Source organism: Sceloporus undulatus, chromosome 2 (assembly GCF_019175285.1).
Source record: "Sceloporus undulatus isolate JIND9_A2432 ecotype Alabama chromosome 2, SceUnd_v1.1, whole genome shotgun sequence".
NCBI lineage: Eukaryota > Metazoa > Chordata > Lepidosauria > Squamata > Phrynosomatidae > Sceloporus > Sceloporus undulatus.
The window spans coordinates 73330287-73349134 of record NC_056523.1 but is presented as its reverse complement, the minus strand read 5'-3'; the positions used below and the strand labels follow the sequence as shown (position 1 = coordinate 73349134).

Genomic DNA, 18848 nt, shown 5'->3' with positions numbered 1-18848 from the left:
CTTAAACAACTAGCAAAATTAAAATTATTTTAAATTACAGTATCATATAGACAGCCTAAATGTATTTGCATACACATTGTTTCATGTGGTTAAAGTGAAAATGTGATGTTTTTCATTTTTTAATTAAAAGAATATTTCTTTAAAAATTATTTTTTTAAATTAAACATTTAAATTTAATTATAAAAAACAGTCTGGGGCCTCTCTTTTCTCTTCCACTGAGCCTCCCTCCACTCACACTGTCTCTTCGGTATTTTAAAGGGACACAGGCACACACGACAGCCCATTTCAGCCAAAAGGTGGATGTTTGGGGAACAGTAGTGTCACCCTCCCCTTAGGGTGTCACCTGGTGCTGTCTGTACCCCCCACAGCCCACTGGTGACACCTCTGTCACTGGTGATTCATGGCTTCTTTTGGATTGGCTCTTTTGTATGAGCCTAGTGATAACATTTTTAAAAAGCTTGTCTCTGTATTTTGAAGAGAGTACACTGTACAGTCAGCCCTCCATATTTACAGAGTCTTTATCCATGGATTCAGGCAGCCAAGGCTTGAAAATAGTCAAAGAATATATAAATTCCCATTTTATATAAGGGATACAATTTACTCTGCCATTGTATATAATGGGACTTGAGCATCCATGGATTTTGGTAACCATGGGAGTGGGTGGGTTGGGGGTGGTCCTAGAACCAAATCCCAGTGGATGGCCAAGGGCCCACTGTACATAATGCTGCTTAATTTTTCCCCTATATGATATTGATGAGCTTGTAGACTCTGCTTTTTTCTCACTCTGTGTATATAGTTTATTGTGGCAGGGATATGTTGGAAGGAGCCACTGGAGACTTAGCCAAATTCACAGGAGTATAATTTGAGTTAAAGAGAGAGACTGGGGGTGGAGTAGATCCTTTTTTTTTTTTTAACTAATTCTAGATTGTTAACTAACTCCATGAACTGGCTTATCTATTGTTACCTAAGAGATCATTGCTGGAGTGAGGTGGGGCCTGAATGCTACACTGGAAGAGGACAAGATCCTGTGGCTCTGCCCCTTCAGGGTTTCACAGACTGACAACACTTTGGATTAGGTTTCATTTTTTTAAAAAAAATGTTGTGAGGCTTTAATTTAAATTTTCATTATAGAAGACAGTCTTAATACTCATGATAATGGTGTTACCTCTCCTCATCTCCTTGTTGCTTTTTGGCATAAATTTCCTTTTTGAGAAAGTGACAGAATTTCTGGCAGAGGCAAAAAAAACCACAACATTATATAACTTGAAGAAATGGCTTGGATTTACTTCTCCACATGGAGGCAGTGAAGACAGAGTTTTCTTTGCCCCAAATCTGCAGTGATTTGCTAAGAACATGTTACCAGCTGGTTGCTTTTCTAGTTTCCCTGTAGAACTGGATTTTAAAAATGTTTTGCTGTTCTGGAACATCCTAGAACACCGATTCATCCCCTATTCCTTGTCCTTTGCTGCTAATTGTCCTCAAACATACAGATTCTGGAATGTAATGATAGATGGCCAGTGCATTTAAGTTAATAATCCTAATTAAAAATGCACTTTGTTTCTCTGTGTATGAGAAGACTGTTTGGCTCTTTTTTTTCTTTCAGAAATCTGTTGGTCATTATCAAATAAGCTAAAGAGTGTCCTTTCTCCCTCTCAGTAATTAAGAAAACCACTTTTTCCCTTTCAAATTCATAAATATTTTTCCTGTGCTTTCATACTTCCATTACCTACCCATTTCTAATTAAGCAAGCTTTAATAACAATACTTTTTTAAACATTGTACACTAATTTTTAAATCCAAAAATGTAATAAACTTTTTAAAAAAAGAAAGATCCCTCACAACTATTGTTTTTCCTTATACACAAGAGAAAAATAGACATGTGAAGACCTATTTTCAGTAGACTTTCGACTGTCAATATGTTTTCAGTGAACTCATGTGATAGGGTTTTTTTAAACTGTGTTTCTTATGGTTTTATCTTCCTGGTTTTTTTAATGTGCTGTCTTTTTGTATGTACTGTAATTGGTGTACTAGTGTATGTTGATTTAACAATACACACTAGGTATTGTACTTTCCACTGTTAGCCATCTTGCACTTTTGGGATGTTTAAACAAAAGAATATTATCAAAGGAACTGTCAGAAAGATCTGAAATAGAAGATTACCAAGGCTGGAGAAGGCATACTGGCATTTCATGGTGAAATACTTGCTTTAATTAAATTGTATCAGTGTTGTGCTTATTAGCTTAAGTCAGCAGGGAGGAATGAAAACAAAATTTTGTCTTTAGTAGGAAAAGGTTCAAGTATAGTATGAACTATGGTATGCCTGTTTTTAAAAACTGGTGTGGGAAATATTTTATTCTAAAGTAAAGGACTAAATGTGGCTTTTCATCATACTTTTAATAAAACCCTTTCTCCACTGTTACCTGAAACTTCAGTTTGAATGCCGAAATGGCTAATTGTGTACAGTGTATATACTTATGCTAGAAATTTTATTTAAAAAATTGACCCCCAAAAACTGGGTCGACATCCACAGGTCGATGTAAATACTATACTTTAACTCTTATATTTGTAAAAACGGAACCATCCTCTTTTTCTGAAGTCAGTGGTAAAAGGCGAGAGCTTAGTCCATCCTGGGAGCACCAAAAAGAAATGTGGGTCCTTTCTGCTCTCTCATCTATCCGGTCTTTAGGTTCAGCACAAACAGTTAATGTCTGCTGGAATTTTCTACATTCTTTGGCATCATTTCCCTTTGCATCATCCTTTAGATCCTTTGTTACATGCCCCTAGGTTTTACCCTTGACTTATCCACGGGTCATATCAGAATCCATAATTTTGGCCCCCAAACCTGCCCTCGACTTATACATGAGGTCAACTTATATACGGTAGTTACTAATTCTCACTTAAAGCAAGGAATCAATAAATCTGGTTGAAGCAACGTAATGTTACACCCTCCAAAGTTCTTATGTACGGTACTCCTCAGTTTATTATTACTGAATCCTCACGGATGCTGCCTTTGCACATGTAAGAGTTGTGGACTAAAGCATATATTTTGGGAATGAAAATGTAAAAAGCATATTAGAGTTAAATAATCAGTTCATATTTGAGTGGTTGCATTTAACCAAGTCTATTCATGGGAGGGTTCTTTGAGCCAACCAAAGCTTTCATATTGGAAAGAGTCTTTGAACCAATGGAGGCTTTTATATATGGAAAGGGTAGGAATAGCAGTTTTGATATATTCCCTCTTACCTCTGCAGTCCCCAATATCTTCTTAGATGCTGTTCACGATAGCTGGGACTCATAAATAGCATGTGAGATATGAGTGCTAATGTGGGGAAAGGGTAATTTGTAAAAATTGTCTTCTTTCTTACACTTGCAGAAGTCTCTGGTGGATGAAAGACCTTTCTTTGAGTTGGAAGGGCAGTGTTCGTTGTACTCCTTGGTGTTTAAAATGTCCCCTCCCCAAGTATACTAAAATCTATAGATGTGCTTCTTTTGAGTATTGCAACTTTGTGTTTTGATTCTGACAGTTATTTTTGCCGACACTAAAAAAAATTGTCACCCTTCTCTTGTTCCTAAAACTAGAAATAGGAAATTATGATATCCCATGCACCATGAATCCACTGGATCAGGGAAGTCTCATACAAAGAATGTATGATGAGTTCAGTTATACTTTCTCTTTTTCTTTCCCTGGAGAATGATAAGACGGGCACATAAGCCTCATTAGGTAAAAGGTAATGGTAGTCCCTTGACATGAATGTCTAGTCGTAACTGACTGTAGAGAGTGGTGCTCATTTCCGTTATTAAGCTGAAGAGCCAGCATTGTCTGAGGACTGCTCTGGTAGTCATGTGGCCAGCAAGACTGCACCGCACGCTATTACCTTCCCATTGAAGTGATACCTATTTATCTACTTGCATTTGCATGCTTTCAAGCTGCTATGTTGGCAGAAGTTGGGACTAGTGACAGGAGCTCACCCCATCATGCAGCACTTGGGCCTCAAACTGTCATCCCTCCAATCTTCCAGTCGTGAGAATTGGCATCTTAACCACTAAGCCACCACGCCCCTCATTACTGGAAATGATAATCAGTCATCCTGCCTAGCCACTGTTGTGATGGCCCCAACCTCCATGAAAATATGTGATCACTTTTTAAAAGCCATCCAGGTTGGCATCCATCACAACATTCTGTGGCAGTGAATTACACATTTTAACTGTGAGCTGTATGAAAGAAGTCCTTTTTTCTGCCCTGAATCTCCCACCATTCATCTTCAATAGATAATTCTGGGTTTTAGTATTTATGAGAAAATGAGAAGAGCTCATTTCTATTTTTCCACATACAGTCAGCACTCCATATCCACTGATTTTTTATCCATGGATTGAAGCATCCACAGTTTCAAAATATTTTATAAATATTGAAATTCTCAAAAGCATACCTTGATTTTGCCATTTATACAAAAATGTGCCATTATATTTAATGGGACTTGAGTATCCACAGATTTTGATGTCCATGGGGGGTCCTGGAACCAAACCCCTACGGATGCCAAGGGCCCACTGTATTCATACATTATAATATTTCTAGGAGTCTCAGGATTCTTTTCAATACTGGCCAGCTGTTTTAAGCAATGTTGATTTCAAAGTGAACATATTCATGGTAAACTATAGAATAATGTCAAATTCTCTTATTTGTTTATTATCCTTTAATGCCACATTTGGCTTTTTTCTTATTTTTCTGTAACCAGTTGCTAATACAGGTTTAATTTCCCTTATCTGGAATTCCGAAATTTGAAATGCTCCAAAATTCAAAATTGTCCATATGGGTGGCTAAGATAGTGCTTTCCGTAGTTCAGTGTCTACAAATTTTGTTTCGTACACAAAAATATTAAAAATACCAAATGTAAAATTACCTTTAGGCTGTGTTTGTAAGGTGTATATGAAACATAAATAACTTTCATATTTAGACTTGTGTCCCATCTCCAAAATATCTCATTATGTGTATGCAGATATTCCAAAATCCAAATACTTCTGGTCCCAAGCATTTTGGATAAGGGAGACTCAACCTGGTATCTTGGCTCATTGCCATGTATACTTAAGGTGACATGTGTCCTGAGTACATCTTGTTTGGACTACTGTAACACACTCTTTGTGGGACTATCTTTGGAAACTGTTCGGAAACGTCAGCAGGTTCAAGACTGCTGACCGGGGCCAATTATCGGGAGCATACAACTTGTTGAAATAGCTTCACTGACTACTGGTTCGGTTATGGGCATAGTTCAGTGTGCTGGTCATAACCTATAAAGCCCTATATGGCTTAGGTCCAGACTATTTGAAAAAGCATATCTCCCCATACTAGCGTGCAAGAACATCAAGATCTTCATGAGAAGGCTTTCTCTCAGTCCCATCACCTTCATAGGCTCACTTGGTGGGGACATGAGAGAGATCCTTCTTGGTGGCTGCTCCCATCCTCTAGAACTCCCTACCATGGAAGGATAGGCTGGCCTCCATCCTTTTCTTTTGCCGGCAAGCAGAGACATTTTTATTTAAGCAGGTTTTTCATGGTTACGCAGGGAAGCTTCCTATTTAGATGCATGTTTTATCAATTTTTAACATTTGTATGATTTTAAAATGATTCCATAGTGTTTAATGTGGGGATTTTAAATTGTTTTTAAAACTTTGTTGTACACGTTTTTAATTTGTTATCCTTGGATCCCACCCTGGGAAAAGGCGGCATACAAATGAAGCAAATAAATCAATAAATACCAAAAGCAGAGGATGACATTGAGTTCCTTGTCAAGGTGCATTGTGTTGCATAGTAATTTAAAAGGTGTTTTGGTAGCAGAGATACCTCTCCAGTTCTTCATTCACAGCCACAGTGTTAAATGTGAGTAGGAATTTTATGGAAGGACACTTCTAGAACAGTGTGGGCATATTAATGTTGTGTAACTGCTAAATGAAGCCGAAGAACTGATGGAGTTGGGAAATTTTGAGTTGCATGCAGAAGATCTGGATTTAAATTTCTGCATATCATCACTGCTTGGACTTTGAATTCAGTAGAATTTGTGAGTGTGAATGCTTCACATTAAATTTGACATCAAATTGTGTTGCTTAGCTAGCCATTGTGGCTCATCCAAACTTTTCAGAAGTGTAGTGAGGATAAATTAAGAAATCTAAATATGTTGCAACCTACTCAGGCTTGAGATAGGGTTAGCAAAAGAAACTACATACCGGTAGTTTGTTGTGACGTATAGCACAGTGCCACTGCTTTTAATAAAGAGATTGTGAAGTAAGGCAGTGGTTATGTTGTCTATATACCTTTTTTTAAAAAAAATCTGTTTTCCGATGTTCTTTGCTCATTGTTGACCACAGTAGGTAGTGATCAAAATAAAATCTCCGTGGTAAATAAAGTCGATAGGCCAGTGCTACCTAACACTATGTAGATTGCTGGGTTCTCAGTGTGATTCTATCTGTTGCTGATCTCATTCAGTCTGTTGGAGTTGTGTTGGGTTGTCACTTGGGCTGTTAGAAAAACCTTAAATCCAAGGTACTCTTCTGAACAGCATGAAACTTCTTTTGTTTTGTATTTTTGACCAAATTATTCCTCCCTCTCCCTAACCCTGGTGTTAGTTCCTGGATCTTTTGCCCTTTGTTTCCTGTTGCCCGTTGGAATTCCCCCTGTGTGGGCCCCAGTTGGGTCTGAGTAGTTATGTAAGGATTTTGTTTTATTTCTGATCTCTGCCACTAGTTCAAATGGATCGCGGGCTGAGTAAATGGTATCAGATGGAAACGGCATGCAACTTTGTTGCAACAGCCAACAGACGAGACCTCCTAGATATAAACGTGGTTTCTTTTTGTTTTGCAAGCTGTACTCTATTTTAGCAGAGGTGTGGGTACCTCCTCTGATTTGGCATATAGCACTTCTAGAATAGTTTATGTGACTGAGCTGCTGGATAGCTTTTTTGAACTTGTGGTTTTGAGTACCTGAGCAAGGAAAGTCGTGCCACTGCTACTACGGGGGGGGGGGGGGGATCTGTGCATATTTAATTGGTTACATAAGTGACCCTTTTCAGCCATAGCCAAGTATTAAATTCATTGGATGTGTTTAATGCAAGTTTGTAGGATAGGGTACTAAGTGCTACTTAACTTATCAAAATTCCCCAATGCTGTGAAATTGTTTAGTCTTTCTCACAAGACTTTGGATTACTTTAGCAGGAGGAATATTATATAATGACGTTACGATTATGATGTGATTTTAAGCAGAGGTGATAAATGAGTTGCAGTAACTTCGGGTACCTGATTTGGGGTTAGAGTTGTTTATGGTAGTCAATAGTTTGCCATACTATCTTCTGTCAAAGTCACTGGACAAACAGTTAAAGAAGACTGTATGCTGGGCAAAAATGCTCCTTTTGGACGAGACTCCGCAGTTTCCAGGTAAGACAATAGGATCTCTCTTTCTCTCTAGCTTTTTCTTTTTTATCCTTTACCTCTGCCCCTTTTTCTGTTGCCCAGACAAGTGAATCATTGTAATGGGAAATGGGATGTGAAGGTGATGCTTTCCAGAGTTCTTGTTGATACTCCCAGTGTCAAATAGAGTTGGTTTGGGGCATGATATTTTTTGTTAACACAGTATTTGTTGACACAAAGTTTTTTGATTCATTATTTATTCAGAAAACAATAATTTGGTGAAAATTGCCTCAATTTGTGTGAGGTTTTGACTGTTGGGCATAAGGCTCTTTGCTGCTTTTAAAGCCTGGGGTCTCAAGTAAAACAGCATTTTAAAATATATGTTACATTTTTGTAGTTCATTTAGATGCTATCCTCTTATCACTTGTTGCCTTACTAAGCAACAGTACAGTGTATTTAACATGTTTTCTTCCTTATTAATGTGTCCCTTTGTCTGCAATGCTGGGGCAGTTCAGGTTTTTGTTTTTTAGAGATCCAGTGTTTCCTAGAGCCTGTATTATGGGTAAAGTTTTTTTGTGCCTGTGTAGACAGACCCCCCCCCCCCCCCCCGACATCCAAAGAATCAGCCAGATTACTTGTTTTCTAAGCAAAATGAAATAGGCTTTTTAAAGCCAGTGTAGTCTGTTAAGACAATCTTAAAATCTAAAGTCTCACTTAGAATTTTTCGTGGTTGTATTTGACTGGTAGAGTTTTGTTGTTTTCTTACTGTTTTTTAAAAATGTGTTACAAGTTGTTTTTACATACTGATTGCATTTTTGTTTGATTTTGCCAATGTTATACTACTTTGAGTGCTGTTGGAAGAATTCTTTTAAAAATCTTCTATGAAATAAGTTTAGATAGACTTAGCATGGTAGCTAAGAAAGTGAAGGTGGAGGTAGTTAGTGAAATATGTGGGTTGTATCCAGAATCTTCTTTTTTCAAATGGAAGGCCTCCCTGTGGAAGGGACCAATATCCAAGGGAAACTCCTGGTGGAAATGTCTATGTGTGTGTCTGTGTGATTTTGTTCATTCTCCCTGGAGTCTCCCATGCCACTTTCTTTACTCTTCTGGAAAGTCTCACTTCTTTAGAGCAATTTTAGGTTAAGACACGGAGGACTGCAACTCCTCTTCCTTCAGCAGCCTCATGGGAACCCTGAATATGTGCATTTTCATGAAAATTCGCTTTATTTTCATGGATGGTGAATGATGAAAGAACATGCTGAGAGAGCATTCTGGCAAGATGAGTAATCCAGTGCAAAGAATGCAGTGAATGCAAAAGTGAAGGGATTTATATTTTAAATACTGCAGCTAAATACATTTATTCAAAACTGTTTGTTAAATTTAATTCAGATAGTCAGACTTTGAAAATTACATTGAGCAACATGAAGTGTAACTAATTTAACCATGCATGAAAGAAATATGGCTAAAATGTACTAAATTGTACATGCCAGTTAAATTGGTCTGTGCATCAGTTTAAACAGCAACTGAAAGGGGATTATATTTTTATTTCTCTTCACTTGTACATGCTATACTCAGATGTCAGAGATCGAACTTAAAAGAAAACTGAGAATCTCAGGTTTTGTGAATCCACAATGCCTGTAAATGAAAAAGGCCCATGGTTGTGAATGTCCCATTTAATTAGATTGCCCATAGTGATAAAATTGGAGTTATTCATTGATACTGTAATAAAATCATTTCTAAAACTCTGAGGGGAAATCACTGTAGTTTTGTATTTGTGTAATGTGTTTGTCAATCTGTGCTGAATTGTTTAATATGTCAAGTTATCAGCACAGTGTCATAAATCATATTGCCTTTATAGCAATCTTACGTTGAAGGTAATCTTTGTGTGAGTTAAATATGAAGTGCTGCTGTCAGACTTTCTTCCCTTCAGTCCTCTGTCCTGCCCAAAAGCTGACTGGATAGTTTGTCAGCCCTCCTGATCAAGTTTTGGGGGTACATGTCAGGCTGCGCTGGAGAAAGGATTTTCCCCTCTTTCAGTTCCATTGAAACCTACATTTCCATCACTGGGATTCCCACAAATGGGCACTGTCCACTGTCTTCTATGATTGTTCCTATGGATTACTAATAGGTCTCTATGTTATCACATGGAATCTGTTGTGCAGTTGGGCCAGGTAATTTGAACAATTTCATGTTTAAACGACTTCATCGCTGTCTGTTTTTCTGCTTGGTGTTTCATTTGATTTTAATGGCCATTGTAGGTTTGTTAAATTCACTGTGATTAGATATAATCAAAATGTTGGGTACTAGAGATGTAGTTGTATTCATTTTATTTGTTGTATTTGGTTAGTGTGTGATCTAATAAAATATCTGGAATAAACTACTTCATATGCAAATATAATAAATATAGTGCAAGGCAATTGAATAACAGTTTAAAATAATATATTATTAAAAGCATTTCAATGGCTAATACAAAAACAAAGTGAGATAATATAGTATCTCCTGCTACTAATTTCATTTTTAAAAGGGGGATACTCTGCTGTGGTGACTGTTCTAAGGAGCATACATTAGGTTCTATACAATTTTGAATGTATGATAGGGAATCATTATTTAAGGGAGCATCCAGCAGTCTTCAGCAGTACACTGCAACTTTTCTCTGGAATCTTCATTGTAAACTTTTCTTCCACCATGTGGTGAAATAGTGAATTGTTGTTTTAAACGTTTCTTTCCTGGAATCACATCATGATAAGAAGATTTATCTTCTCTGAAGGAAAAATACATCAAGAGGAAGTACATATTCTACAAAGAATCACATTATCTAATGTTGTTTTTATTTCTGTTTTGTTTTGCCATTTTGGAAAGAGCTGTGGGCATCAGCCATTTCAATTTTTTTCTTATAAAGAAAAAGTGCATCTAGGAAAACATTTAGCCATGTCTGACTGTGTTTTCTCATTTTTCCTATATGATTTAGGAAAGGTAATTCATTTACCTTTCTCAAAAGTACTAGCATTCTCCCTTAATTTTGGAGCAATCATAATTGACTTTGAAATAGAAAATGAGAATTCTGCATGCTCTCTTGCCTTGCTGGGAAACAGCGTTAAAAGAGGCATACAACATTAATGGTTTTACACACGTGAAGCAGTCCTATAGGTAACATTAAATTCAGTTAAAATATGTGTTATAATAAATTTATTAATCTCTAAAGTTTGCCTTGTTATTGTCGTTGTGTGCCTTCTAGTTGTTTCTGATTTATGGCAACCCTAAGGCAACCCTATCATGGGGTTTTCTGGACAAGATTTGCTCAGAGGAGGTTTGCCATTGCCTTCCCCCGAGGCTGAGAGCATGTGACTTCCCAAGGCCAAACAGGGAATTGAACCCTGGTCTCCAGAGCCAGTATGGTGGAGTGATTTGAGCATTGGACTTTGACTCTGAAGAGTAGACTTTGAATCCCTGCTTGGCCATGAAAACCCACTGGGTGACCTTGGGCAAGTCACTGCCTCCTCTCAGCCTCCGATGGAGACAATGGCAGACCCTCTCTGAAGAAAGCTGCCAAGGAAATCCCATGATAGATACACCTTAGGGTTGCCATAAGTCAGAAACAATTTGAAGGCATACAACACACACACACACTGCGGAGTCATAGTCCAACACTCAAACCATTATGCCACGCTGGCTCTTAGGATCACCATAAATTGGAAATGACTTGAAGGCAAACAGCAGCAATAGCAAGGTACCACAAGATGTTTGGGGAAATTGTTTATAGTTAATACAGTACAACAATTATAAAAACATGTTTGTTTTAATACATTATGGGATGTTATTTGGATACAGCCAAATGTATGTTTAAGATGGTCCTTAAGTTGCAGTCGCTACAAGGAAAGGATTAGAAATTGCTCAACATAGTAACTTATTCATGTGCTGGCGGTCCACTGAGAAGATCAAGCAGTCTTTTCTGCTAACACAAAGCTTATTTTATTGCCTAAATTTTCCAGTGTTCACACTGAACTGTTGCATAGAAAGGTCATTACATATTATAAATTATAGAGGTTTACATATGCCAGCTGATCATATGTACAGTGGTTGGAGGTATTGCACATTCACGTAAATGGAGCATCCTGAAAGCTAATCTTGCATAAGGAAATGTTACTCTTCTATGTGAACAGTTAACTATAAAGCTGAATTATTATTGTATTGACTGCTGTTGCAAAGACCTGAGTAGTTTAGGACTACAATAATGGTGGGATTTAATGAGTTTAAAACCACATTATCTTCAAAGAGGCATTGATGCTTATGGGGAATCTATATTTTTTGTCCTTCATGCAGGTTTTTTAATGCTTAGATGTCAAGTATTCAACAGAGAATTTTGGAGTTTTGTTTTGTTTTAATTTTTGCTATTTTGATGTCTTTGGAATAGCATTAACAATATTTCTCTTTAGCTTTCATTGCTCTGAAGATTGTAATATAAAACTAATACTATGACTTGTAACAACTGCCTACTGTAAACGAAAGCTTATGTAATCATTGCATAATGCACAGTACATGCCCCCCCACCAAGTAATTGTATCTTCTTTTCCAAATGGTAATAGATAACAATATATAAGACATGTAAAAAAAATAAGTTTGTGACTATTGGAGCAAGAACTTTTCAAGTTAAGGATGCAGTTTTTTTAAGTAGTGAGAACAAATGCTCCCTTTGTAGAGGGCAATATATGCCACAGAAAATATGCTTGTGATGTTGAGTATAAGAGAAGTCAGAAAATTGATTCTTTTATTGCATCCTGGCATTTTGTTGGAAGATTATTCTGAGTAACAGCAGGATGTGGTGGTCAAAAAACCACCAGAAAGAGTTGTTTCTAATTCTTCCCATTTATTTGAAAAGGGAGCAACTTGTTCAATGTGGCCAAAGTAAGACTGGAATTTTTTATGGGTCACTGTGACCCTGTCTCTCTTGGGAGAAGAGTGAGAGGATTCAAAGCAGTAACCTTGTTTTCTGAATTAAGTGTTCATTTCCTGGCTTCCAATATTTATTTCATAACTTAATGAGTATATTAAGACATGTTTGTGTAATGTGGCATCATGGGCAAGGGACATTTATGTTTCAGATAGCAGTGGAAAGGTTGTAGTGGTCTGAATTTCAGGAGGACAACAGGACAATAGTATTTTCCATTTCTCCATCTTCCACATAAGGCTTTCAGATAAGCATATATATTTTTGCCATAGCTAAGAGTGAATATAATTAAACTGTTTAAATGTGCTTTTAACTAAAAGAGAAGTTGTAGTATTAGCTAAAAACTGTCAGGATAATGTTTCCTTCTCTTGTCTAGGTTTGTGCTGTGTAAATGTGTTTACACTTAGTAAGATTAGCTACCTGGTTTCTTCTTTTGGTTTGTGAGTGTTGATATTTGGACAGACATTCATAAAAGCTTATATAAGCACTCTTTAGTGTTTATGTAATTCAGGCCTCTTTACTATGTGCTGCAGTGAGGCCAGAATAAGAGCTCTTGAGTATTTGGGGCCTTGGTCTGCTTGCATAATCTTGAAGATAAATTGCCTGTCACTGAAGTTGGCCTTTAGATGTTCCAGATTTTCTGTCTGCTGCTTCTTCTTTTTCTTCTCTTCCTCCTCCTCCTCCTCCTCCTCCTTCTTCTTCTCAATGTGTATGTATGTGCTCACGGTGTGTGTGTTTGTGCGCATGCGTACATGTCTCCTTCCTCCATAGAGCCTTCCTTGACCATATAGGATTCAAGACAATGCTGAAAAATGCTTATTTATTTTCTATACTTTATATCCTGTCTTTTTTGCAGTGACCTCAAAGGAGTATAAATTGTTCTCTCCCTTCCCACTTTATTTTTGTTGTTATGTGGTAAATCAGGCTGAGAGTAAATGACTGACCCCAGATCATACAGCAAATGGTGAACTGCTTTGATCTCCCACTTCCTAGTCCAAAACTTTTACCATGACACCTCACAAAAATGGCAGTAGGAAATACTGGCATTTTAATTAGTCAGTGTTGGATTGCAAAAGCGTAAATGTGTTAGATGCCACTAATAGCACAAGGGTTCATAATGGTATATATGCTGTCTTTTTCACAATAAAAAAGTATCACCTCTGTTGATATTGTTTAGAAATTGGGTGGAGGAGGGAGGCTTTCAAGAACTACAGTGGGATTTCATCCTTTTTCATAGACTCATAGAGTTGGAAGAGACCACAAGGGCCTTGCCTTTTAAAAAAAATCCTTCTAGATTTAATCACATATACAATAGAGACCTAGCAGAATTGATGTCTGGCAAAATCACATGCTGGTTTTTTATAAGAAAAAGAATAAGTGCAACCCATTCTATGTCTCCTCTGACCTGAGCATTGCAGGAACCATTTTGTGCTGTACATGTGGGGATAAAGGTGCACCTTTCTACAGAGAGGGTGATGGAGTGTCATGGAAGCCCAATAGGAAGAGGAAACACTGACTGGACTATCCTATGTGTAGGATTTGGACAAGCAAAGGTTTTCAGTTTCACGTTTCACAGACATGCTGTGACTGAGATGCATAGTGAGAGGCCAGCTATAGCCAAATTTCCACTATCCAGAAAGTGTAAAAGTTATGCTATGCTTCCTGAAACACCACTTCTGTAACATTCACTGTTTTGTGTTACATGTAATGCAAGAGACACACAGGGGCACTACTGGTTAGTTTGGTTGCCCGTGACTATGCATTGATTTCAGAAGCTTTAAGTAGTGTGTTTGACTTTGCATATCTGAAGGCAGTGTCTGAAGGTAAAGCAACATGAGTTTCTCCCTGTTCACCTTAACAGATCTTTTGGAGATGTTGAAGTAACATGTGCCAGAGCAAATGAAGTAGTTTGATATTTAGTTAGTCTGTGGACTCCGGTTGTCTTTATATCACAGTGTGAAAACACATTCTATGAATTTGTGAATTGGAGTTCTTTGGCACCTTTTTCAGTTGAGTTGTTACTTCACTCAGTATGCTTTGATTGTTTCTTCCCGATAGGGTAAGCATCAGCTAAGCCATAAAAGAGGCATATTCAGTTACTCTGGGTATAGGCTTCTGTATGCACACTATGTGTAGATGTGAGACATGAAAATCGCTTTGACAGGTATTGCGAACATTTGTGCAAACCTGACTGCCGTGAAAGTGAACATGAGTAAAGAGCAATTGGTGAAAGGGGAAAGAAGTGGCATTGGGATAATGGGTATACGCAGAAGCCACTCACTCGTTCTATACATCCCAACTCCTTTCTGTGGCACATGTTGTTTAGCGTAGTGCTCTCTTCCATGCGCAGAAGAGGAATACGTTTGGGATTTTCTCTGGTGTTGTTAGCTTCTTGGGAATTTGGAAAGAATAACTCTTCCAGCGTGTTTGGGCTCAGTAGGTGTGTCATCTTATGTAATCATTATATAATTAGTTCTTTGTTCAGCCTTTCCAGAGTGGGAAGGGCCTAAAGCTGCCGAGTTGCCTGAAGGATTGAGACTGCTCTTTAATTAGCTGGCCTGATAAAAGCCGCAGATGATTTTCAAAGGCTTTTCGGCACTCCAGTGTCTTGCAAAGAAACCGTCACCTTTCCCATCCTAGGTGGGAGGTGAATATCTTATTTGGTTTAGCCAGATAGAAACTAGCAGAGTCATGATATGTGTTTTCCTCCCCCTCCCTTCCACATGTTTGGCAGATAGTGGATTGGCTTTTTCTTCGAGTTGTTTTTACAAAGTAAGGATTTAGTGGTTCCAGGTTTCAGGTCTCCAAGTTATTTTTCTTTGGTTTGTCCTTTAGCCTCTCTTGAAATGTACGATAACACCCAAAATCCACAAACCAGCAATACCTGTATTGGGCCAACCAAAATGCACAAAATACATGTTGTAAGCTTTTGAAGCTCCATTGGTTTCTTTGTTATGCAAAGATGTTAAAATCATACAGGAGAAAGAAACATACCAGGACTATTTTTTGTCAAGTTGTAGTTGCTGCTGCTGCTGTTGTTAAGATGGTATGGAGGGATATCCATGCAGGCAGGACACTCTTCCATCTCACCTTTTGGATTCTGGGAGACAAAGAGTTGTAAAATCTAGGAAATTAAATTTAAATTTTCCAGCAATGGAGACACTTCTTTTGAGATCCATGTTGCCTCTGTCCTTTGCAAGGCTACCCACTCCCTTTTATAGGCAGAGAACATTGAATTTCTCAAGAAGCCTCCATGCTGTTGCATTAGGAAATGCAACAGCATGGTGCTGTTTAGGTAGAACATCCCAATTCTAAATAAATAAATATGTTTTACCTTTGTTGGCAGTCAAAACCTCAAAGAGTAAAATCCTGATCCCTTGGTGCCTTCTTTAGGATTCCCTGGCTGTGGCTAAATTGCAGTATTTTCACATCCAGAAAACATATCCAGGGATAGCAGTGTTGGCCATACAGCAAAGTACAATGACATCCAAAATCCACAAAACAGCAATATCTTTATTGAGCCAACCAAAATGCACAAGATACATGTTGCAAGCTTTTGAAGCTCCACTGACTTCTTTATCATTAAAAATCATACAGGTGAAAGAAAAAGAACAGGTTCTACATTTTGTCAAGATCTTGCTGTTTTGTGGATTTGGGGTGCTATTGTAGTTTCCTGTGTGGCCAACATGGTTACCCCTGTATATGCTCTCTAGGAATGTTTGTCATGCATGTTTATCTGTAAGAAATGCATTATCTGTCTTTGGTAAACCTAATCCTGAATTGTGTAGAACAATTTTCTGCACACCATTTAGTTTAAATGACATTCCTATGACAACTAGAATGGGTGTTTACATGGATCCATAACAGGAAGATTTCCCATATACAGTTTCTTTTAAGCCTAAGGTTTTTAAGCACTGAGAAGAGCAGTTGTCAGGGGAATCTTCCCCCCTTCTGTTTCTCTTTCTTCCATCATGTTTATGTTTTGTTTCTTGAATGTGCATTTGGCCCTCCTTATCCACGGATTTTTTTATCCACGGATTCAAGCATCCACGGCTTGAAAATATTCAAAAAAGTATAAATTTCAAATAACAAACTTTGATTTTACATTTTATATAAGAGATACCATTTTGCTATGCCATTGTATTTAATGGGACCTGAACATCTATGGATTCCGTTAGGCACGAGGGGGCCTGGAACCAAACCTCAGTGGATAACAAGGACCCACCATAAAGAAAGAAAAAAAAGGCAGAGTGACTTTAGGGTAGAGCCATGCTGAAGAAAAAGCCTGCTTAGTCATAGAAATGTTAGAAGCTTTTAGTGAGTTAAGGTTAAGCTAAACATGTCCAAACCATTCTGCTGATACAGGATACCAGCCATAATGCCAGAGTAAAAAAGAAAGAACAAGTGTGACAAGTATAGTTTGGAAATAATGTTTATCGTATCAGTGAGTCTGTAGGACTGCTATAGCCTTTTGTTCCTCAGTTGATGCCACTGTACATTTTCTTAGGAATTCTTTATAAAGTGGGTTTAATTGCTTGTTTGGGATTCTGGGCTTCCAAGCCAGAGTTCACCTGGTACTGTTATGTAAACCACTGTGCTCAATCTGCTTGTGGACTCCATTCTTGAACTTTAAAGGGTTACAATTTTTCCCTTTTCGTAGAACGTGGAGAGGCTTCCAGTCTCATGTTTGTCAGGCAACTGTGTGCCTCTCTACTGTTACTGGTAATAATATATCCCATTAGAATAATCCCCTGTTTTTGCTGGATTCCTTTGCTGTACACCCAAATTGCACTCCTTGTTGTATTAGCCTGTGTTACCTTGCTGTGATCTCAGTGCCTTTGAGGAATACTAGTCAAACGCATCTGAACGGCAACAGGTTTGGAAAGCTATATAAGCCATAACATGATAAATATATCATGTTCTCCTCTGCTCTTTCTCCCCTCCCAGTTATACACAATACTGGACCATGTAACAGAAAAATGGCTGATAATGTGTGCTTCTAAAGTGCTTTTCCATAAGTGAAATTACAACATAATTATTCTTCACTCCCACATAGTCACATTAGGGAAAGAGATTCCAGCAAAAGCCATTCCTTGCTCTGCTAGATTTCTAGTTGCAAGAGGAAGAGAAGTTTATTTACATTGAGAGGATATTTTTTTGGGGGGGGGAGTTACTCATCATTGCCTGAAGTCTAAAGGGGTATGTCCATTCTTGCCCCTTGTTATTTTGCTTGTCTGGATCAAGGCTCCTACAGAACCCCTGACAGGATAAAACTGGGACAGGTAGTTAAAGATAAACCAATGCATCTCTAGGTCATGATATAACTGACCTATTTGGGGGTATATATTGTTTGTGGCTTAATGAGCCTTAAGAGGAACGAAAATAAAAAATTGGAAGGAGTAAGGCAGAATTTAGAAAGAGAGAAAAGGATTTGGCAGGATTGTTGTTGGGCTGCTCCTTGAATAGGCTGGGAGAGACAATTGGAAGAGAGTGTACAGAATAAATAGCTGTGGACATAGAATCATAAAGTTGGAAGAGACCGCACGGGCCATCCAGTCCAACCCCCTGCCATGTAGAAAATCTAAATCAAAGCATCCCCGACAGATGGCCATCCAGCCTCTGTTTGAAAAGCAATCTTTCTTTCTTTCTTTCTTTCTTTCTTTCTTTCTTTCTTTCTTTCCGGACACAGTGGAGGAAGATAGTTTGGTACTGCCAAGGTCCAGCATTCTGTTTGCCTTCTCTTGTTTGTTTTGCTTATTCATTTTGCTGAAAAGATGCTCCAAAGCAACATAAAGCCATGTTCAAGGGTGAATGTATGTATGTGTGTGCATGCACATACACTGTGACTGTTTGTCACTACCATTTGATTTTACAGCCCTTCCGTATCCTGCATGAACTATGGCTTTGTTTTTCACTCTGGGGGAAGTCACTGGTTTAATGACTCATCCTGCAGAATGTGGTCACGTGTGCTGCTGGTGCTGCTTTATACTGCCCTATTTTATCCAGTGTTTTGATCTAGTTATATAATTGTGAATGAAGGGGAAAAGCCATGGATGTAAAATTGCTGTGCATAGCATTACCAAACCTGGTTGACTTGATGCGTTGGAGAAATGTGACTGAACAAGAACAGCAGAGTTGTGTCTGAGAAAATCAGAATAGCGTAGTTTCTGTTACCAGTCCTGGGATTCCTTAGGCTAGATGAGTGCAATGGTTGTGGACTTGTTTGTTGTGACTTCTCTGTTTCTACATGCTTCCCTACAGGCCCTGTCTGTACTAGAAAGGTATCAAGTTCACAGTGTGACTGAGCTTGTGCTTCTAGCAGAAGGGAGAGAAAAAAGAATGAGAGAGGTCAGCTTTGGTTCAGCTACACTTGTTGCTTATTGGAATATAACATAACACAGCAATAGCGGGAGTTCATACTTGGTTCATTTCTTCTCAGTGTTTTGTCATAACAAAGAAATGTTTCAAGTCTGTAGATGGGGTCTGAGCCCAAAGCAATAATGAAAGAGGAT

General features: G+C 38.1%; 1 protein-coding gene across 7 annotated transcripts in view; it reads left to right on the top strand.

The window, feature by feature from the left end:
* Window positions 1-18848, top strand: part of RAD54L2 (RAD54 like 2) — a 117449-nt gene that overhangs the window by 31232 nt on the left and 67369 nt on the right. Inside the window, exon 1 of one of the 7 annotated variants that reach the window (XM_042448404.1) lies at window positions 6743-7418. The exons of the other annotated variants lie outside the window; for them this stretch is intronic. Within the exon in view, the coding sequence (XP_042304338.1) occupies window positions 7304-7418 (115 nt within the window). The 5' untranslated portion in view covers window positions 6743-7303. Of the gene's footprint in view, window positions 1-6742; window positions 7419-18848 lie in introns of those variants that run through there. 7 annotated transcript variants of the gene reach the window in all.